At 41.5% G+C, this 22,986-nt stretch overlaps 1 protein-coding gene across 4 annotated transcripts in view; it reads right to left on the bottom strand.

Moving 5' to 3' along the window:
* Window positions 1–13,588, bottom strand: part of NRXN3 (neurexin 3) — a 900,390-nt gene extending 886,802 nt beyond the window's left edge. For all 4 annotated transcript variants that reach the window (XM_062495263.1, XM_062495267.1, XM_062495265.1 and 1 more), the window contains exon 1: window positions 12,880–13,588. In XM_062495263.1, coding sequence (XP_062351247.1) covers window positions 12,880–13,588 — 709 coding nt within the window. The remainder of the gene's footprint in view (window positions 1–12,879) is intronic.
* Window positions 13,589–22,986: the final 9,398 nt, after the last annotated feature.

Here is a 22,986-nt window from a genome sequence, read left to right as displayed (position 1 = left end):
TGCACAGGAAAGTAGTTGAGTCACCTCCACTTGGAGGCATTTAAAAAAATGTGTAGATGTAGCCCCTAGTGGTAGGGCTCTTCTTTTCTCCATCACGTATGAACAACCTTCTATACAAACAGTTCTACTTCAGCTGAAGTCCAGCACAACAGAGTTCTGCCTTCAGTGGTTCATTGGAGCCACTCCACTCTGGAACAAAGTTCCCAGTAGAACTTACTGTTTCTAGGGACAACAAAGGCTGGACAGAAACCAAAGGTTACACGAGAGCCTAACCTTTGCAGGTTTGAAGAAATTCAAATTCAAGAAGGGAAGGGAAATGTAAAACCACAATACATTTTCTCCTATCACCTTCCATTCAAGCGTATGTCCAGTAAAGTATTCAAATATTTGAAATTACTCTTTCTTTTTGGTATTTTAAGTAAAATCATAAGCTTTTCTTTTACTGGAAACATCTAGAGGAACTGGATCCTGTCTTGAAAAGTTTTATTGAAGCACACATAAACCACAGATAGGAAAAACCAGATAAAACTTTTATTGCTACAAGTCTATTTTTCCTCACTACTGACTCTAAAAAAAACACTGAACAGGGGAATCCATAAAGCATAGCCCAAGCAGTGCTGCCTACTGGCACATGATACAGAACAAGCTGATTCAAGGTGGTTTCAGCAGACTGAGTTGTGAGACAACAGCCCCAAAGCCAGAAATTCTTGGCTATGGACAATCCAATCCAACAAAAAGGATAAAAATAGCTATTTCTTTGAATTTCAACTGAAATTTTACAAGAGTTCCTAAAATCCAATGCTATGGTATTAGCTTCACACTCAATGTAAACCACAGTATTTTGTGGCTTTTCTAGCACACTTGGATAAAACTAGATAAACTATTACATTGTTTAATACTTAGGATTTAGCATTCAGGATTCCAATTTCACCTCAGGCAGCTTCTGACTTGATACCCTTCAATAATTCCCATTCTGCTTGCCTCTCAGTTTTGCCATCAGTTAAATGGAGATAGCATGCAGTTCACAGTGCGGCAGAGTGATGTGAAAGCTGACTGATTTATCAGTAGTTGTGAGATGCTTAGGAATATTTTGATGAAATGTGCCACATGTATGCACAATTTATTATTAACCTGACAGCATTTTAGCTCTTTTATTTTCCTGCCTTGCACACAATTCAAGTGCAGGATGCCTGAAGCACATTTGAATGGATGCCATGTGGCATTTAGATTGCAGCAGGTACTACCATTTAATTCTGAAATTCACAACTCTAACATCACATTTAAGCAGGATTTTTGCAATTATTTTTCCTTCTTCACTCAGTTTTAAAAGAAGAACATTTGATTGGTCATGGTTTCAGTTCAGTATCAGATCATCAATCAGATCATTAAAATTATTAAAGGCAAACAGGCAAGGAAAGAATCCCATAGAACAATGTACTCATTGGGCCAAATCTTTAGAGGTGAAAAAGGACAGGAATAAATACCATATGAAGGTAAAATGATCAAAACTACTGTTTTGAGTTCCAGATCAGTCACAAGGCTTTAAGCTGCCTAAATCACTTTTCAAAATGAGACTTGAAAGTAACTTTTTTAACTGACAAGATCAACAAATCTAAGTAGATTTGTGTTTAGGTCTTCGTTAAGGACATCTTTTATCAGATGAATGAAAGCTTTGCTTGAATAAAGAGTACTTGATGTATGAAGTTAATTTTAAGTTGAATACTATTTATAGGACCAGATGTGCAAGAAAACATTTTATACAATGATCCTTACTTTTGATATTTTTACTACAGAACAGCTCATTGATGACACAGTATCTGCAAGTTAAAATAATTTACATGTCCATGTTGCAGCAGAGCTGTACACAAGGAGAAAACAGCTGGGCAACTGTAAGGATAGAAACTAAACCAGATGTAACCTACATTTTGTTTCACTCCCAGACCTGAAAAGGGGCTTAAATTGTCTTAGTCAGCTTTCCAACAACCACATTTTGTCAATTAAGCAGGAGGAAACTTAAGCAATTTCAGCTCTGGAAGAAAACTAGTGGAGACTGTTACAAATGCCCCAAAATAGCGTGATATAGATTCATAGATTTTTTAAGACCAGAGGGAGCACTAAATAGACCTACAGTATAGCGGTGACCTCCACTGTAAGTGGTAGCAAGGCTATAATTAAACACCACTGACAAATGAGTTCTGAAATCACAGCCAACTGTTCTCCCGGGATAGAGGATCTGTTACTTAGTACTTCGGTTTAGCTATCTTTTGCCTCGGGCAAACTGGGAGTCACCACACTGGCAGCAGCAATGACAGGGAAAACATCCCAGATCTCAAGAATGACTGTCATGCCACACTGGTGCAGATCCCAAGTAATTTTCATAGGCAGAGCCTTGCTTATCCAGCCCAATTTTCAGCTTTGGCTGGCTACATTTCAAAGAGCATTTCTTGCACAGAGAGGTATTTGTTTTGCTCTTCTTTGGGAATACCTGCTGTCCAGTCATTAGGGCCAGCTACATTGTAAACTACTTAGGTTCAATCCAACATGCTAAAAAGCTAAAAAAAAAAAAAATTGCTGACAATCTCAGCCTCTCATATCAGCAGCTGTGGTTCTTTGTTAATATACTCAGCCTTGCTGCCTTCACTGTCACTGTTGAGAGACTGCACTGTTCATTGATACATACTAGAAGTCAAATGGGAAAGAGCCCACTCGAGTCCTATCCACTTATAATTATCCCTCGACCCTTTCTTTTAGTGGAGCTCTTGACAGAAAGCAGTACCTATGGAGATGTCACTTCCAACTGAGAGGGTAACAGTGCTTCACACCACTCTTCTCTCCTGGGAGGCTTCAAAGGGCACAGATCTGGTCATTGCTGTATTTGTACTCCAGGCTCCACTTGCTGTCTTCAAGCTGGAAATCTGTTCTCACTGGTTAAGTTTAACCTATGCTTAGGTCTCCTTTTGCCTGCTCTTCTGAACCTAACAGCTTCCACAGGAGCGTGGTGGGGTTGAATCCATGGGTTTTCATTAGTTCAATTTGGTCACTGTGGGAGTACATGCCCCTTCCTTAAAACAATTCAACATTTTTATGATATATTGCAGTTCATCAGTAGTAGATCCATATTTGGGTAATCACATCAGTATATTATAAAATAAGCTACATTGTTGGGTAATAGATATAAAGTACATTAAAAAAAATAGGATTCAGAAATTCTACAAATTAGAAACACATTGCTTTTTTTTCTGCAGATTTTCTTCCAAATCAGTTGGGGTGTTTTTTCTAAATATTTTGATCTGAATGAAACCACCATTTTTCACAAGGAAAACATTTTCAGTCTGTCTGATTCTGATGTGTCTTAGCTGGTCAAAATGTAACTTCATATGTCATTCAAACATGGCACATGATAGGGCAGCCAAACACCAGACTGCCTTAAAGACACATTTCTGTGTCAGATGAAAAGTAGAGATAATGCGTGTAGGTATATAGGCCTCATGTCTGTTCAAAACCAGCAGGCTTTGGAATTTGTTGTAGATACGTTCAGTGCTGCAGTTGAGACACAATTGCACATTTCAGCTTAAGTAATGAAGGAAAAGAAAATTTAGGAGGAGGCAGCCAGCAAGCTAAATTGCAAATTGATCACTGGAGCCCTACTTTTCTTTTTCAGTGAAGAAAAAATAAAAGTCAGATCTCCAACAACACGGTGCCCACTAGAGGAACTCTAAACAAAGAGGATTTTGCCATTTTCTGCAGCATCTGATGATAACTGAAAAGGTCTTCCACAGAATAATAAACTTACAGTCATAACAATATCATCACATTCCAAGCTCTGGGATCACACAGCTACCAGTACCTAATCTGCCAAATTCTCAGCTAGATATGCCTGTATGAGTTTTGCCCCATCTTTGACATTAATACAAACCTACGTCTAGCTCTGGTTATCCTAAGGGATCTAGCAGTGCTACTGCTTCACAACGGCAATGTATCCATCCATAATTTTTTATATTCACTTATCTCCTGTTATCTTCCTTAAAGTCAAAGCTATGTGAATTACAAGGACTTACACAGATCTCCCATTACACCATTGGTCTGGCAGGCATCATGCAGGGCAGCTCCTCTGCATAGCCCCCTGCCTCCTACCACTCCAAGTCCCAGAGCAGGTCTCAAAGAAGCCACAGAGAAAAAGGAAAATGACAGAAGTGAAAATACAGAAAATCTGGCTACTTTAGCAGGTTTTTTTTTCTTTAGGTAGTCCAAGACAAGAAATCTAATCCCACTTCCTCTTCACAAACTTCACCTTTTTCTTTTTTCCTTTATTTTTTAACTAGAAATTTATTAAGGAACTATTCCACACACTTCTTCCCCATTAAAAAAAAAGTCTTTGGGGAATATAAGGAATTTCAGCCACATACAGAAAGAAGCTTAAGGAATTCAGTTGCAAACAAGTGAACTATGAAATCTGCAGATCACACCACTAGCCACTCTCTTCGTGGCTAGCCATTCCTCAACTCTTGCTGCTGACCACCCTTAGTGGAGAAACGTGCCTTTAGTTCCAAGGATTTCTCCTATATTACCTTGAGAAGAAAGGTACTGAGAGGCTCTGCAACCATGAAAGCCAGACTTGCAAGATGGACGCAGCAGGAATAACCAGAAAATCAAACACATGCCTGTGAAGATACACCAGAGGTTTGGAAAATTCAGACTGTGTCACTTTTCTCAAGTACTAAGGCAACAAACCACAAAGAAATGAAAATCCACCCAAGAGACTACAGAGGCCAAGAAAGACTTCTGAATAAATTCAGCAGCCAAGCAAACTATGGAGCCTGTCAGCTCTATTAGAGATTGAAGGCTGGTTTAACCTACAGCTAAATTCCTTCTTCTACCAAGGAATTCCCTCTTTCTTTTCTGATAAAGGTCTTGTACCAAATACTCAGAGCCAACCCCAGTCCATTATATTCACTCAAGTTAATTAACTGGTCAAATTCCATGAGTAAGAGGAGGAAGAGCACACCTCAAAGCAAAATCCTGAGAGTCAAGTATACCTTTCCTCCTTGCCCTACATCGCAAAGTGCAGACAAATGCACCTGCTTTATTTAATAAGCAGTTAGAGCTTTGATGAGAGTTAACAGGAAAGGCAAGATTTTTACACACCCTTTCAGTGCCTTAGAGCCACAAAACACTTGCCAGATTCATGCTAATTAAACACTCAGAAACAATCCAATGGGCTTTGCTATCCTGCCTTTTAATGCATAGAGGAATAGAGAAAGTGCCATTCTGCTTGGGTAGCCTTTTATGCTCTCTTTGCTTCCCCTGACAGCACAAGGTTCAGACAAGTCTTGAGTATGGAGGGTGAAAGGGGCAGGCTGAAACCAGCAGCCACAGCAGGAAGAGTGCCAGTGAAGACAGGTAGGCAGAGGTGGGCCACTGTACAAGGAAAAGCATCTGATCAGCATCTGAGGTTTCACAGCAGAGGACATTTGGTGGAGGTCAGTGGAGAACATGGGTCAGATACGAAAAAAATAAATAAAAGTAATAACGATCAAAAGTTCTCTTTCTCCTATTGTTTCTATCAGCACCCTGCAGTGCAGCATCTGCTCCATGTCACCAACAGGGAAGAGGCTACACTGCTGCTCAGGCTCTGTCTTTATCAGCACAACTGCAGCCTGGCCTGGGAAGGGTCTGCCTACTTATAGCATGACACTGCACAGAGTAGCAGGAAACTGGGAGATTTCTGTTAAAAAGAAAGATGAGAAGCACTCTTTAAAGATGGATATTTAACAAGGAAAACCACCTTAATTTCTAAATGCATGTCCTAGCTAAAAAACTGACAATCAAACCAGGTAATTCTACTGGGTGTTCATGCATTATCATCATTTACTTGTCATGCTAAGATATTTACATGTCTCTATCACTGTCATACAGAAGCATATGGGATCCTTAATACCTGGAGTATAGGAAGCCCCACTGGCTATATATTTCAGATACAGTAACTGAGACACAGGGGGTAACCAGGTACATATCCTCTGCAAAGAAAGGTCAATTGATTCAGTCTTGAGTCCTTTAGTCTGCCAGCAAATCACTCCAGGGACACAGAAAGACTGTGGCAGAAATGGAAATCAGCCTCTTAGGTGCCAACACACTTATGACCAGGCCACTCAAGTTCTGCTACCCTGCTCCACTTCCTTTATACATTTTACCTTGGTCTCTTCTCAGAATAATGAGCTGAACAAGTGTACATGCAGGCAGGGCCTGGAGAGCTGACACAGCGTAACTGGCAAAGGTAGCACAGAATGTGAATCCAATGTACTCAGGTCTCAGCCCCATTTCAGAGCAAACGCATTCAAATACAAATGAGTTCTGCTTCAAGTATAGTGTGACATCCACAGTCCTTTCTACCCCTCCACATCTACTTCTCTCAGCCCTTGGGCTGTTTTGCACCCAGTTGTCAGCTCCTGGACTTGTTTACAGATGGAAGAAGGGCAACTGCTTTGCCCTGCGGGGTGGGTTTACAATGGCAGTGAACCTGTCTGCAATGAAGGATTCTGGGAGAGACACACACATACACCAGAAGTCACCTTGCTGTCTCTGGACAGCAATAACATGGCAGTTGCCTTGCCTTCTATAGGGACAGAAAAAAAGCTTTTCTGCCCATCAAGTTCAAAGTTGGTCAGGAAAGAAACAGAGAGGTAAAAGTGAAATTAGAAGTTAGCCAAGGACAGGTGGCCATTCTACCATTACATGGATTACCACCTTCTCCTGCACCAGGGAGCACTCAGTGCTGACGTTGACTTGCAGAGGCTCATCTTCTTTGAGTAGTGAGAGTTCACTGGACAGATGTGCTCCTCCTTCGATTCTCTCCCTGGAGTTTTGTGGCACGATTTCCAGCATCCTCAAGGTATCTGGGAGGATTGCTGCCCTCCATTTTTCACCAAAACATAACAAAAATTACCTTGTGGCAAATGCCCTGCACGCCTCCGTACCAGAATAAGGACGAAAGCAACAGCTACGGCATGTGCTGTCTTGCTTGGGGCTATATTTACTGCTGATTGACCTCCATGACAAGCTGCCTAGCTCAGCAGAAGTCTGTACAGTAATAATAAATCAACTCTTATGCCTTCCCCCCCCCACCATTTTATTTTTTTATGGCAAAACCAAAGGAAAATAAACCCTTCTTCAGAAATCAATTTGGGGATCCATAAGCTGGAAAGAGAAATTTCTAACTTTGTTAATTTTCTTACTAATTATTACTAGTTACTTGAATGTCAATCTTTATTTAGTAATTCCCAGAAATTGCAGTTTAGATCCAGGCTGTGCACACTTTGGTTTAGAGAACGAGGCAGCAGGATGGTCTATGGGCTCACAGAGAATGCTGGTATCCAAACTCCACCTAGATTTAGTCCTCCAGTAACTTGGTCAGCCCGTTCTCTTTGCAAGAACCAAGAAATCTTTTATTCTATCAGGCAGGTAAAACCAATAATGGGGGAGGTACTGTAAACAGTCTTGATGTGCTATGGTTTCCTCTTCTGTAACATTTTATAAAAGAACATTTGCATTCTGAGGCTTTTTTCCCCCTGAGTTCCATCTTCTCCTGGCCCACAAATTATTGTCACTCTTCACCAGTTCCACCTTACACCAAATAGCAATCTCCTTTGCACCCAATCACCACCTGCTTCATTTTATCAGAGGAGATGTCCAAGCTTTGCCTAACTGAGGGGTTTAACATCTCTTTTGCCCAAGGTCTGCAGCTGACCTGCAATCCAGCAGAAAAGGATTGTAACCCCGTGGTCATCTATAATGCAAGAGAGGGAAACTACAAGAATATATGTGTCAGCATGTATTGCAGTCAGACTATTTGAATCAATGGCACTCACCACACAAGGCCTTGCAATCTCCCTGCAGCTACAAAACAAATCCAGCCAACTCTGGAGTTGCTTTGGGGTCCTTGGCATCTTCTGTGAAAGGGTATGTAGGGTCTAAATTCAAATCCTGTGGCTCCTGCTCAGTTTTAATACTTATCCTTAAGAACAACAAATGGTGCTTAAACTCCACTTTGAAGTTTCAAAGCACTTTATAAACAATAATATATGAACACATCATCTTTCTCTGGTGCTCATCTGGCAATGCACCAAAAAAAATTGCAACCAGACTGGAAAAAAAATTAAATACAACCAAATGAACTTAAACGAGGAAGAATGAGCAAGTAAAAGAGATGGGGAAAACGGAATTGCTGCAAAATGAAGTCATGGGCAGAGTTCTTACCAGCTTTCTGCCCAATGGCCAGTGTTGTGACATAAACCAGCAGATTTGCCCCTTGGAGATGGGATCATCCTTGGAGATGATTAGCTCTAGAGTTTTGCACTGGTGAAGATCTGGGCCCATCCAAGGCATGTGCAAGAACTGCCTGCTGTCCTCAAGAACAGCAGAGTACAAGATCAAATGGAGGGTCTGCAACTGTTTATTGCTGGTGAATTCAACAACCAATTTATATTCATCTATCAAGGAATATGCAAGTAGAAGCAAATATTATGGTCATGTTCATTTGTTTCTGATTACAAAATGTATGTAAATGTATATGCAAATTAAGTGCAAGCATCAGGCTCATGGCAAAGTGCCAAACTATCCCTTAGTGTTACAAAGATTGGGGTGGCTGGCAGGGAGACACAGTGACTGCAAGTGAGGCTGGGCAGTGCCTTCACATACAGCCGAGGCTGGGCTGCTCCGTAGGGACAGAAGAGGATAAATCCCGCATTAACTTGTCACTTTAAATGAAGCTGAGGGGCTATAGAAAAATCTGTTCCCGATGCAGTTAGAAGTGTGATAATTACAGAGCAGTGGGCTCCTCTGTCATTCAGCAGGCAGCATCCCCAGGAAATCTTGCTGTGTAATCAAGGGAAGAGGTGCAATCAAGCCCATATTCAGCCTTCGTTTAGAAACAGCCCCTGCAGGCAACACAAAGGCTTCAGCATGGTGCTTTGTGAAGTTGGTGATCAACGTCTTGGTTCTGCAACTACAAGCAGAGTTAATGCACTTCTTAGCACATCTTCTGTTCACCTTTCCTCAGAAAGTCCAGGAGTCTTGGAAGAAGGGTGAGGGTTTAGGCCAAAATACACTTGTACAAACAGTGCTGCATTCACACTGTCCACACTTGTGAGCTCTCTCTCTACACAGCAGTGTCAGCAAAAGAGAAAATTTCTTGCAGACTGACAGCATGGTCCTCAATGAGCAGATAGGAACAATGTCATCTGGCTTCTACAGCAGCTCAGCTTACGAAATTTGCATGGGGAAGGTTTTCTTGAGGTGTTTTGGTTTTTTTTCCCAGAAATATGAATGTATCTGTGATGATCAAATTCTACAGGAACCTCATTTTTTTGGTAGCAGTCTGATTCCACAGAGGCTGATGAGGTTCATTAGAGGGGAAGATGTCTCTGAGTTCAGCTTTCATGTCTAATGCCACGATTGCCCATACACATACAAACTAATAGCAACTCAAATTAGCCATCCTTTGCACCCTACAGAGCTGTCAGATTCAGTGAACCAGTTTACTCCAACTGCAATAAAAGTAGTACCACATTTTATTCAAAACAGCCAAACTTTCCAAAGTGCACAAATTTTCACTCCCACTGTATAAACTCAGATACAGAAACTGTACTTGCTCAGCCACCATCTGGGCACGTGACTGCCATGATGTACACAACCCTACTAACTCTGGGTGCACATGAAGTGCCAATTTTTTGTTTTGTTTTGTTTTGCTCGTTGGGGGCACATCCTGGACAGGATTCACAGTTTCATCTCAGTATGGAATGGTTGTTTTCTGTTGGCATTCACCATAACTTGGAGTTACAGTAGCCTATAATACTGTAAATGGAGCTTCATTTCATTACAGTACAGCATCAGCAGGTTCCACTCTCTATTTACTTCTCCTATTTCTGGCCACAAAATAAATGAGTTTGCTATGGTTTTACCATCTGCAGACATGGGTATCAGTCAATAGCCAAGTAATGGCCTGGACACTGTCAAGAGAACTCATTATTTAAAAAGCACATATTACATTTAGCTGTTCAAACAGAACTTGTTATTGATTGGATCCCATCAGTTCCCAGTAAAAGAGCCACCTCTGGTGATGAAATTAAAATATGCACAGAGACTACAGACTAGTAAATACTGTAATGGAGTGAAGGTTCCCCTCTCAAAAAGAGAGTTGTTGATATCCAGTCAAGAGACCAATCTTTTTCAAAAGTGATACAGAGAATAAAATAACCATGTTACTTCTGCATATATCCAAAGGCATGATAAAGATACAAAACAAAAGGGAACTGTTCTGACAACAAACATCTCAATCTCTTGGGGAAAAAAAAAGCAAACAAAGAAAATACAAGTTGTTTAATGGCCAATCAAGCCACAGGCAGGAAGAGCCTTTAGCCAGTTCTGCCATTCCTGCCACATCCTACTGTTTATCAGTGAAGGTTCTGCCACAGTTGCAGAATTGAAAGACAACATCTTACGCTTTTCAAAGTCAGACAAAAAGGTAGCTATACATAATTTGGTTCCTGTTTTTTTTCTTGCCACTTTTCTTTGTCTGCTTGTTTCCACTTACTAAACAGCCTTTTTTTTGTTTTCCCATTCATCTGCACAGACACTAACATTTTTATGATGACAGCATTTAACACACAGAAATCATCACTTTTACAGCATAAAGAGGCAGAAAACAAGGCTGATTGTAAAATTCTAACAAAAAAAACAAATAGACACAATTTAGTAATATAATAGAAAACAAGAAGAACCTAAAAAGGTAATGACTGTGGAAATCTCCAGATTTGATCCATTGGAGAAGTCCTCTGCACAGCATCTTCTCTGAGAGTGAAAAGACCCCAGCTAACAGTGAGTTAAAATTGTTTGCTTAAGAAGGCACATTGTGATGAACTTCTTTGTTCACCCTTAACACCAGGTTGGGCTGGAAACTGATGAATCACTATAGGAAACAAACAGCAATGGTGACTCACGGCTTCAAACAGTAACAATAGCACTGCTTTATCCATGGTGTCTACAACAAAAATATCCCTGGATTCATTAGAAGATGTATTTCAGATTGTTCCACCCACCCAGGGAATGCAGAAAGTCCACCCCCTGAGCACTGGTTAGAGTTCTCACAATTGTCCCACAGGTACATGAATTCCTGCTCACTTACAGTACTTTCTCAAAAGGTTCACTGAAAACCATATGCTGTTGATGTCTTGAGCAGCTCCCCGAGGAGTCTGGACCCATTAGCCCAGCAGTAGACAGAGCCTCATATCTTTATGTTTCAGGGTCCACATGCCTGTGTGGCTCTTGCAATCTTCTATAACCATACCTGGCATTTAAACCTGAGGTGTGTTTGTTCCATAAATGTGTGAGGCTAGTGGCCCAGCACCTGAACTGCCTGGTCACAACCAAAAGTTTGTCCAGCCCCACATAACTCATGGCTCAAGCACAGAAAATAGTTCTGGCTCATTCAGGGTTTGGATTAATCAGGTCAGAGCACATAGCCAGGAAGAATTCTGGTGTCCAACACTTCACAGACTCACATCTCCTGTCTAATGCTCATGTACTGTTACTGTATTATTTGTATATAAAGCCAAATTTTCTGTTATTATTAAAATCACCTTAAAATGAATGCACATATGGATGCTTTGTTTATTTTCCAAACCTTCCCCTCCTATAAAAACATTTTTCTTCCCCATCTAAATGCAGACTGTAAACGTAGAGCTGTAGGGATTTTTACTTAGATATCAAGAGTATAAGGATTGTTTTCACCACTTCTCACATTGTACAGACTAAACTCTGGTTAATCATTGCCAAAAGAAGTGAACACATAGTAGTCGTGAAAATCTATTACTGCAAATATTTCCATTTTGAAAAAAAATTCAGGTAGGGTTTTTTTCCTTGAGACTGGACACTTCTTGTCCAGGTTTCATCTTTGGTTTAAGATCAAACTACGGTGTTTAAAGCCAAATGTCATAAAATAATGTTGTGATGAGATTCTCAAATTCACACAGGGATTTTCAGCTGACTTACTTAAGTCTCCTGCACATACAGAGTTAAATACTATCACATTGCTAAAGACCAAAGGAAAAATCTGAAATACACTTCATCATGTGGTTTGCGCAACTTAAAACTTTTGAAGTCAAATTCAAAAAGAGTACAAATCAATGCAGAAACATTCAAATCCCTCTTCCTTTTGGAACACTAAATAAGATCAATTTAAAAAGCAATTTAAGCAATTTAATCAAGAATGCTAAAACAATCAAGGTGCCATTCAGTGATTAGTATCCAAGCAATTGAAAGGAAGCATGGGGTTTCACAGTCTAGCAACAGTTAACATCAAATAATTATACAGTGTCCTGTCAATCAGTTATGTCAGTGATATATATATATATATATATATATATATATATAAGTAAAACTAAGAAGTACCCTAAGTTAGTGTTGGTAAAAGCAATGGCGGGCTTTTTTCAGTAGTCTCCAAAAATGGAGTGAAGTGTCAGCAAACAGGAGCCATATATATATACATATATATATTGCTTTTACCAACACTAACTTAAGGTACTTCTTAGTTTTATTTACCAATTTATGTTCTCTACCCTTATTAATAAGTTGCTGATGCAATGAATGATGATGATGATGAAAATTTGCCCATGCTACAAGTGCAGCATCCTTTCAGCAAGACACTTGCTGCAGTTGCTCACACTCTCTATTCTACTCCCATTTCATTACTTCCATTTGGAAAAAGAATGGTGGAACTTGAATTCCTCTGACAGGAATAAGAACTCTGTCATAGCTCTGCTAAACAATAAATTAACTCTCTGGATTGTGCAAAGGTCATTGAGAAGCAGGGAAGTATTCTCTTACCTTCAGAACACAGCTTGCCAGCATATCCAGTGGCTGAGCAGTCACAGTGTGGCTCACCATCCAGAAGGAAGCAAGTGCCACCATTTTCACAGGGGTTTTCTGAGCAAAGTCCTTCCATTTCCAATCGGACCCCTTGACTGCCCAGGAGCTGCGGTTCAGAATTGCCGTATTTCAGATCCAGGATAAATCCTTGAAATGGAGGCTCACTCAGAACACCATCAAGAGTCAAGGCAGCAGGACGAATGTCCAGTGGGACTCCACCAATAAAAAGATCACTGACGATATTCATATACTGGCGTTGTGGACGCACCTCGCCTGGCTTGGCTTCACCATCCAGCACTAGCACCGTCCGCAGGTGGTTGCGGCTGACCATCAGGAAGTGCCAGTTGCTGTCATTCACCTGCTTGTCTGTGATTACTGTGGTCTCTGCACAGTCCACACTGAACTGCAGCTGGATGCGCCCATCAACCAGGGACAGACAGAGGAAGTCACAGACACCACCATCATCAAAATAGAGAAGCAGCCCAGCAGAGACATTGGTCTTGAACTGGAAGCTGAGTTCGCTCCTAGTGCTGGCATCCCAGCGGAGGTAGCGGGCCCACTGATTGGGAATGCCCAGGAACTCCAGACCCAAACAGAGACCAAGCAAGGAGCCCAGCAGCAAACTCACCTTCCAGGTGAAGTAGATAGAATGTGGAGTGAAGCCCATTGTTTCAAGAATCTGCTCTTCCCTAGGAGAACAAAAGAAGCCACACTACTGGGAGGAGAACCCCAGCAGTCAACACCAAATGTTAAATCCAAATGGAAGAGGAGCAGAGAGAGTGACAGAGAGCAGGAGAGTAAGTGGAAAGTGAGATTACAAGTGCAAGTGACCAAGAGGAAGTGTCTCCTCCCAGGGAAAGATCTCGATTATCCTTTAGGAACCAGAGGCTTTTATCTCAGAAGTACAGGGTACATGAAGTGACTTCTCCAGATGGTGTACTTCTCTGAAGGGCAAAATAACCTACAGTGATTTGTTTTGATAGAGCACAAAGGTAACACTGGTGTTCCAGGAGGAAGGAAAAGGAGAGCCAAAGCCCAAGCCTAAAATTCTTGTTTTCTATAAGTGATGACAATATTGATGGAGATGACAGTGAGACAGAAGAGAGAGTGAATTCATAAAGCACGTGAACTTCAAGAGGGCAAAAATAAAGTCAATCTTCATGATGCACTGGTGGATACCCAGCCCATAATTCACTGCTTGGCACTCACGGAGCTTGCAGAACCTGTGGGGTCAAGACAAAAAAAGAAAGGGAAAAGTTAATCTTACTACTCACTGTATCTTTACTATGAAGCTTATTAACATCTTTAATAAGTCAAATTAACTAAATTACATTTCTTGATACTCTGGACACTTCTTCATGCTTGCAACTAGCTGTACAGGTGTCAAAAGCAGCAAGGACATCTAGGTCCTCAAAACTAAGAGGCCAAAATAAAGAACTCACCAAGTCATCTGCACTCATAATGATGATGAGCAATGTAAAAATACACCAAATTATTTAACTCCTTTTATGGATGCAATCTCATTGACTTTACTGAGAAATGGTGCTGGAGCTTTCCCAGTAACAATTACCTCTTCATGAAAATGAGGGCAAATACCAGAGTTCCTCAGAGTTTAAAAGTTGGTAAGGGCAAGAAACACCATTATCCAAACTTCCTATTCCACTGCTTACATTATGCTTCCTAGCACACCAAGGAAGCATTACAGAAGACAACCCTGCTATTAGCCTATCACACAATAGCTGCTTTTAGTTTACATATCTTGCATACTTCAGAGACACTTCCACAGACCTCTGCAACCTGGAAACACGTGCTGTGCAAATTATATATGGCAACCTGCACCTTAGATGATAGCAAACTTGTAGCTTAGATGCGAAGAACTGTCTAAGCACTTAACCATTTACCCTGGTTTAGTGGCCTTTTGGCAAAAAGGCCAAATTCAGAGGAATTAAGAGCAAAGAATTCTAACTGCCTGCAATGAGTTTAATCTGTTAACACTGGTATTTAACTCACTTCTGCATACTGGCATGTGGGTGATTGTATGCCTAGTGTAGGAGGATGTTTTAAGTGACAAGTAAAGGCAGCACAAAGCTAGGTTCATTCTTTGAAAATTCTATCCATAAAGAGAGTAAGTTTTCTATTAACACAGGTGTTTGCTCACAAAAAAAGAGTTGGACACAAGAACAGTTCTGGGAATAGCTAACATTGGCATTGATACAAAGCAGGAAACGAGGTGATGAGAATCAAGGCCTTCTGCCTCACAGAAGTCAGCATGAACACAGCTTCCACAAACTGGAACACAAATATTGTGAGGCAGTATTTGCCTGGGAAAAGTGCTTTGTCCTGTGGACCATAAGAGTTGCTCACAGCAAATGCCTTTCAATGCCACTGCCCATCTTGCTCTGAAGGAGAAGGCACATAGACACTGCAGAAGTGGGCAGTGCTGGAAAGTTTCTGTTTGGTAGGGACAGGAGAATCACTAGGAGGAAACTAAGGGGAGAGGTCACACAGTCACACCCTCACCTGCCTCAGGGACCTGCAGCAGCCGTAAGTCTCAAGGGCTGTCAGTCTGACAAATTTAGCCAGCCCAAAAAACAAGTCACTTAGAAAACAAAAGGGATTTAAAAAAAAAAAAAAAAGCAAGTTGGAGAGAAATGTGAGCTCTCAGTGCCGAGTAGAAACCAGGCCTGTTCCCTGCAGCTGCCTGAGTGGAGCGTGTTAGCTAAACTGCTATAAACACAAATAAAATCAAGTCAAAACCAGAGGGAAGATAATTCCTTTTAATTGTTAACAGCTTGGCTGAGGAGAATGGAAGGTGGAAAAGGAGGTGTTAGGAGAGGTATAAAATGAACAAAGAATTGAACACAGAATCCAATTCCTCAATTCATTTGTTTTCCCAATAATCACAACGCTAGCTAAGTTCATAGCGGTTTTGGGGGGGGGTCTGAAAAATTAATTGGGAAAAAAATTATGTGGTTCTTGTCCATTTACCTTTCTTCTCTGTGCTCCCTAGTGGATCTACTAAAATAGCCCATGATTTATGGAGAAGAATAGAGTGAGAGAAAGGTAAGAGAGAAAGTGATGACCCAAGCCTGGAATTACTGATGAGATGGAAATGGGAACATCATAATGTGTGTAAATTAGCCAGTGATGTGCTCCCAGCAGCTCACAGCTTCCTGGATCATTTACTACCACCATGGCAAAATTCACTAGTCCATCAGACAGCTCTGTGCTCAGCCTAAGCTGAGAAGGGCGACAAGCCCAGCATGGCAGCAACCATCCACAGAGACCCCAGTGCAGCAGGGCTCTTGCCCCAGCAGCCCTCAGTCTTATACTCTTCTCTCTCTGTTTTAGAAGACCTACACTTTGATAAGCAGTGAAAGATGCTGTAAATCACAGCAGCAGGTGTGAACATTATAGATAACCATAGATGAGACGCCTATGCCCACACATAGTTCAAACTCCTGTCTGAAAAGCCTATCAATCTCTCCCAGTCTCAGGATGCTGAAACTCTGTTTTACACAGACAAATCCCAGCCTCCATTGGTCACTTCAATCCTTGGAATATTTCAAAGGTACAATCATGGGAGTAGGCTGCCACTGTGGTGCAAATTTCTGCAATGACACAAGTTCATTAGGGCATGACAGCAGGCATAGTCAACAAGGGAAACCATACAGAAATGATTAAACAAGAATAGCAGTCTTGACTGAGGGAAGCCAAGGCAATTCCTCTTTCTGTTTTGATTGAGAGAAGCCAAAGTAATCCCTTTCTAGCTGTTTTGAAAGAAGACAGTGCCAGCTCTGCTTCAGAAGAGGAAGACAATGCAAAAACCATGAAACATAGGTGTCATTGCTGGGTGCTTCATTGCCTTTTAGACACTGTAGCTCAGGTTTTGGGAAGGCTTCCCACACCCAGCCACTAGCAGGCTAGGACCATCTGTGACTCCCCCAGAGCTCTGTCAGCGCACGTCAGTCCTGACTCACAGTGCTTCCCATTACTCCAGTTTCATGTCTCACACTGCTAAGTCTGTGAGAGCAAATCTTACCACAGTAGCAGGGTCTTCAAGAAGAGTTCAGGAGTCCTAGTGCCCCTTATAGCAGGAGGCAGGACCTGAGTCCCAGCCTTGAGAGAGTAAATCCTGACACACCAATTCTGTGCCTCACCCATTCCCACAATGATTCTCCAAGACACGCTGAGAATGAATAATTTTCTGCTCTTACCATTTTATTTTTAGCATAAATACTACCCTAGCAGCCTCATACAGCACACTGCTACCATAGCAATACATTACAGTTTGGGACAAAAGCTAGAGAATCCCAGAGTATTGTCTTACATATTTTGTCTCTGAGCCATCTCTTCGTCACGGCATGACCACATCTTACATAAAGAGGGACTTCATGATGGACAGCAGCAAGCAAGTTATCTCCACTGCACTTCCAACAGCTTGTACCACCTCCCTGGCCCACCTGAGAGCTGCAACAGCGAGGAACCTGCACGCTGAGCAGACGGCTCAGCATCTCACACACACCAAACCCACTGTAGGAAACACACCCACTCGCACTATTGAAACATCCCACTCACAGGGCTGATAGAGCTGCACAAGTTCCCAGCCAGGGAAGGGAGGCAGCCCCACCACAGTGCCAAAGGCAAATGCTGCCTAACCACTGCAGACTTTCCCAAACGTGACAGCAGTCTATTAATGCCAGGTCAGAGCCAGCTGCTCAGCAGCCCACGGAGGGGGTCTAGCCCTTGCTTTGAAGTGGCTCTCAACCACTTATCAGCTGTATATGGAGAGTGAGTGACATTATCTAATTGCCAACTAATTTCCATAATAACTGACTGGCACACTCTGTATGCAGGGTTAATACCTTTGCAAACGTCTTGAAACACACCTGCTTAGGAAAGCGGGTGAGAAGCTGTTGTTCTGCAGTTTATTTACCCAACTGCACAGAAAGGTTGCAGGAGATGGATTTGTCACTCCCTGTCCTCCCTCCTCCACTAACTCCCTCTCTGGCTACTAATTGCTTGGGGATGGACTTATTTGTATTTGAAAGTGTAATTTTCAGCCGAAAGAAGAACAGAGTTAGATTAATTCAAAGACAGGCTGGTTATCCCTTACAAACCCCTGCTTCAGCAGCCCTGTGCAAGCCTGTGTAAGTCCTGTTATTCCACTTCAGGATGCTGGACAAAATCCTACTGACACACTGACGAAAAATGTACAACCCACCCAGTCTGATATCTTCTTCCTCAACCAGAACTACTCTCTATACCACAGTTTGTGCAGAAGGAAAAATACACACCGGTCACCTAGGATCCATGAATACATAATACCCCATGTGAACTCACTTTTGTCCTTTCCTTCACTCCAAAACAAGCAGAACCCAAGTGTCTTCCTTATTCCCCAAGCCCTAATGAAGCAGCAGAGTTTTAGGAAGCAGTAAACAGGATCCTAATTTGGCTCCGCATCCACGTGTCTTCCCTCAATTGGTGAAAAGCACAGCAATCAAATCATTACAGCTCTATGACATATGCTGCTCACAATGACACAGTAAAATTTATCCTCAATAACTGATATTAAAAGTTAAGCTTGCTAAGAGAGAAAAATGGCGAATTCATAGTATTTATTCACTCATCCATTTTGAGCAACGGGCTCCTTTTGGCCAGTGCTTTGAAATCTTTCTGCGCAATCCATCCCCAGCTGAATTGTGGCTAAAAACAAAGAGTGATAGCATAACAAAAAAAAAACAAAAAAAAAACAAAAAAACCTTCCAATAAAAAACGCAGATGTGAAAACTATGAGTTGGTATGGTCAGTATAGATAAAAATCCTCCCATCACACAACCACCTCAGCAAGGATGCATGGAGGGATGTTTACAGAGAACTAAGAGGGGACACGGAAGGTTTGAAATTCATGAGACTAGAGAAAACTGCAGGGGCTAATTTAGTTTTTAATTCCTCTAGCAGAATTTGCATCTCAGTAATAAATCTTGACACTGGCTCATACCCTTGCTGGGATGGAGAGGACTCTGGGGTGGTACCAGGGAAGCTGAGCTAGAAGAACTAGGATGAAGATAGATATGGAGAGCTGCTATCTTCATTCAATTCCATCATTCTCTTACCAAGGGAGATTTCAGTGGCACTACACAACTCAGAGGGGTCACAGGTAAGGCAAGATGGGCTCTGCTTAGTGAAGAGGCTGGAAGTGAGGTCAAAAATGGTGGCTTTGCTTTACAAAGAGCTGAACACACCTAGGTTCTGCTGAAGTTGGCAAAACTTCATGGGATGCAGCATTACATCACTGGCTGGTTGGCTGTAAGGAGAGAAACAGTGATATTTCAGGCTTTATCTTGGATGTAGAGATATGTGCATATGAAGACCAGCATCTTAAAATTAGCGACTGAGGGTGACACGGAGCACCTGTTGACCTCTTCTGCATGGTTTCCAGGGATATAGTACTCATGCCAGTCTCTCACATCACTGTGAAACCACACATGCCTTTGGCCAACTCCAAACCCAAGTAGAAGATGTATTCTTCAACGTTCTTTGGTTCTTCACCCTACTGATATATCTTGCAGGCTTAACTTTTCCATTCTTGAAAACTGATATGGAGTTACTTAATTCTCATCTAAATTCAGCACTGAGCTCCCTCAGAGACAGTTGCAAATAAACCGTATCAAGCAAAAAGCAAGGAAACAGGGTATGGGGCTGCAATTCAAGAGTGTCCCCTTAAAGTAAGAAAAAAATAGACTATAAAGCTAAATTAGTTTGTCTTTGCTTCCATGTAGTGGATTAGTACGTACACATGCACATGCATTCACCATCAATTGTAACCAGTAGGTTGTTGGTTGGTTACCTGGTACCTGGGTATGTGATTTGCAGTTGGTTTAAGCCCACAGCCCTTCTCCCCATTCCAAGTTCTTCCCTGGGGAAGGCAGGAATGACTGCTTATGATATGGTTAACCTTGGAGCTCACCTCCAGAAACACTGCACAATACCCAAAGTAGGCACCTATGCATGGGAGAGCTGAATTCACCTGAAGCAGCAAGACATACAGTTGAAATGTCACCAGCAGCCTCAGAAGGGATATGAGCAAACGAGTAAAGTGCTTAATTCCATAAACAGCATGACTTCAATAAACAGCCTCACTTCAAATTTATCAGGCTGGGAAGTCATCTGACTGCTGAAGGAGTTACTGTTTTATCATAACCACCCTTCACATTTTTACATCCTGGGCCTATTTAAACAAACTTAACTCAGAACCAGAGCTCTACAAATCTATCCTGGAAAAAGAAGGGTTAAAAAAGCCACAAGGGACATCGTGACTCCCTTCTTAAACACTCTCACCACCTCACAGAGGAAGCCATCTAGTCCATGAGAGTGACCTTTAACTAACCTACCTAGCCCCGGCTCAGCATGAATGCAATTTACAGACCATTACAGCTCTCCAGCTTTCCTAACACAAAGAAGAAAAATCAAAACCCAAGCACAATGGAAAAGAAAGAAAAAGAGACAGAAAATAACCCTGCAGAGCAATCATGTCTGGGGCTGCTCTTGATGGCTTTCTGTTCCCTTCCAGGACACAGAAATGACTCCCAGTGTGTTAATTACTCCCATTACCACAAACTCTCCACTAACAAGGAGTAGCTAAAAGGAAGCTTGGCAGCAGCTGAGCAGTTATTGCTCTGTACTGCCACGCAGGAGAAACCAGACTCCCCCATCTCTGAGCTGGTACTAACCAGGAGAGCGATTTCTGCAAAACTCAACAGCCTTTATTGTAATTCCCATGGCAGCTGCACTGGGAACACTGGCTTTGCCTCAATTCCACCATCGTTAGAAGAGAACAAAGAATACCTGCTTTTCTAAAGTCTTTGAAGCTCAACAGTTGGAGAGCCCTGAATCATTATCATTTATTTTACTCCTTCAATAGATGGTCTGTCTCCATTCTCCACATCCTGTCCTTTCTGCCATCAAAAAGCTTGGACAGATTTGTAGTATTGTTTATTCTAGCAGATCCTAATACACCAAATGTAGCCAGTGGCTACACATATTCAGCAAGGAATGTTAGTGGGAAATTTGGTGATATCACAGTGCAGGCATTATTGACAAAGGCAATGCTTCTTCCAGAAGTACACAGTATTTCCATTTTCTTTTAATACATACATACATAGCATTTCCATTTTCTTTTAATAAAAATCAAGTCTTTTGAAAATGTGCTTATCATTACCAAAACCCAAAATTTGAGCACATCATTAATGCCTGAAAATAAGGCTGCTTCCGAGAAGATTTTCCAAGGACTAACAGCGCAGAATGGACTTACTTTTCCCCAAAAATGTATTTGATATTATAGACACAGACTAGCATTAGACAGTCTTCAAAAGGAGACACAACTGGAGTGTGGGTGGGACTCCTGGCCTTGAAGCCAGAGGAAAAAAGTCACTGGTGTGCTGTTTTGTCAGTTACCTACTTTTAGAAAAAGGCACAAAGCACAAAATCAACAACAAAATAAAACAAATGGTCAGCATACTAAGTAATACCACCTTGCTCTTCCTACCTGTCTGTCTACCCATCTGCCTCTTCTTTGCATATGCATTTTATGTTCTTCAGGAGCAAGAACATTTTCTTTTCTGTCTGACAGAATCTAGCACAACACAGTCAAAAGCAGAGTTATAATGTACTACATATGTACACATTAATAATTGTGATTTTATGTACTTGAGCTAGCCCTAAAATATAACCTTTATATTCCAGCTGATGTGTAAAAATTTATTTAAAGAAATATATATATATAAAAATAAATAAATAAAGGAAGAAGAAAAGCTTAAAAGGACTCTCAGAATGACTATAAGAACGAAATTTTAACTCACTTTTTCTTTCACTTATAGGTCATATTCAATTCACAGTTTCTTTAACATATTTTATACTCTTAGACCTATTTCCAGTAAGTCAGAGCAGACTGCATGTTTTTAAATGTTGCGATAATATATTATAAAGACAGCAGGCAGAAGCAATCAAATTTGTTATTGCACCAAAAATATGGCAGGTATAGAGGGTGACACTGCACCTGGCCAGATTTCCCTGTCATTAGTATGGCTAGTAATTAATGTAGATCATTCCCTTAGTCTGCTGGTTCACAGGAAAATAAGTATTGTCCACTTAAAAAGGAAATACAGATTCCATGGACATCTTGAAATCTACAGTGGATTTTCCTATTACATAAAAGGTTAGCACTCTCTATCAGTGAATTCAGTTCTCTGAAGTTTTACTGCAACTTAGGAATCTCATGCAAAAATTTACACTCCGCTTCCCACAAAGCTCACACAAACACCCAAACGCAGCAGACAGGTGTGAGAAGCTGCCCAGAGTGCAGGCAGTGCTCTCAGTTCCTAAGCTCTTTGAACAGCCAGGGAGCTCACACTGGTGCCCTGTAAGCACTCTGGAAGTCTCAGCCACCCTGAGTTACAGGTCTCCGCTTTCTGAACCTTACTCTCCTCTTACCACTAGCTCCAAAAACATGTTGCTTTTTGTGGGTGTGTACATAACAGCAGGCTGGGAATCCCCTGCCATGGGAAATCAATGCATTCTTCCAGCTATCTGTTGTTTTAATCCTCTGATAAACAAATTTCTGCCAAAATTCATTCCACCCCATCCCCCTCCCCACTTCTACCTCAGGGTAACTGGGTGAACATGATGAGAAGCTACGCATAGATAGATAGATTTCTCAGTTCTAGCATGCTGGGGAAATGGAAGTGGAAATCTTTGCCAAGACAGACTGGTTGCAAAAATCTTTAAGTGTCACTGTCTTGGCTGGAAAAGGATAACATTTTAAATGGCTGGGGATATTGAAAACTTTCCATATCATCAAGGACATTACTTGTAACTTCGCACAACAGGGGTTACTTTCTAAACTGACCAGCAATTATGGGACAGGTAAAATATACACTAAACACACTCCACTTGCAAGGAGTCATTTCAGCCTGGCCTGTGTCTGCAGCACTACATGGTGATCTGACAGTGCACCAAGCAACCCTCCACCTAACACAGACTGCCTGCGGGCAAGGCTGGAATAAC

This window comes from Cinclus cinclus, chromosome 6 (genome assembly GCF_963662255.1).
Source record: "Cinclus cinclus chromosome 6, bCinCin1.1, whole genome shotgun sequence".
Lineage (NCBI taxonomy): Eukaryota > Metazoa > Chordata > Aves > Passeriformes > Cinclidae > Cinclus > Cinclus cinclus.
The sequence above is the reverse complement of the archived record's forward strand: the minus strand, read 5'-3'. Positions and strand labels throughout refer to the sequence as shown.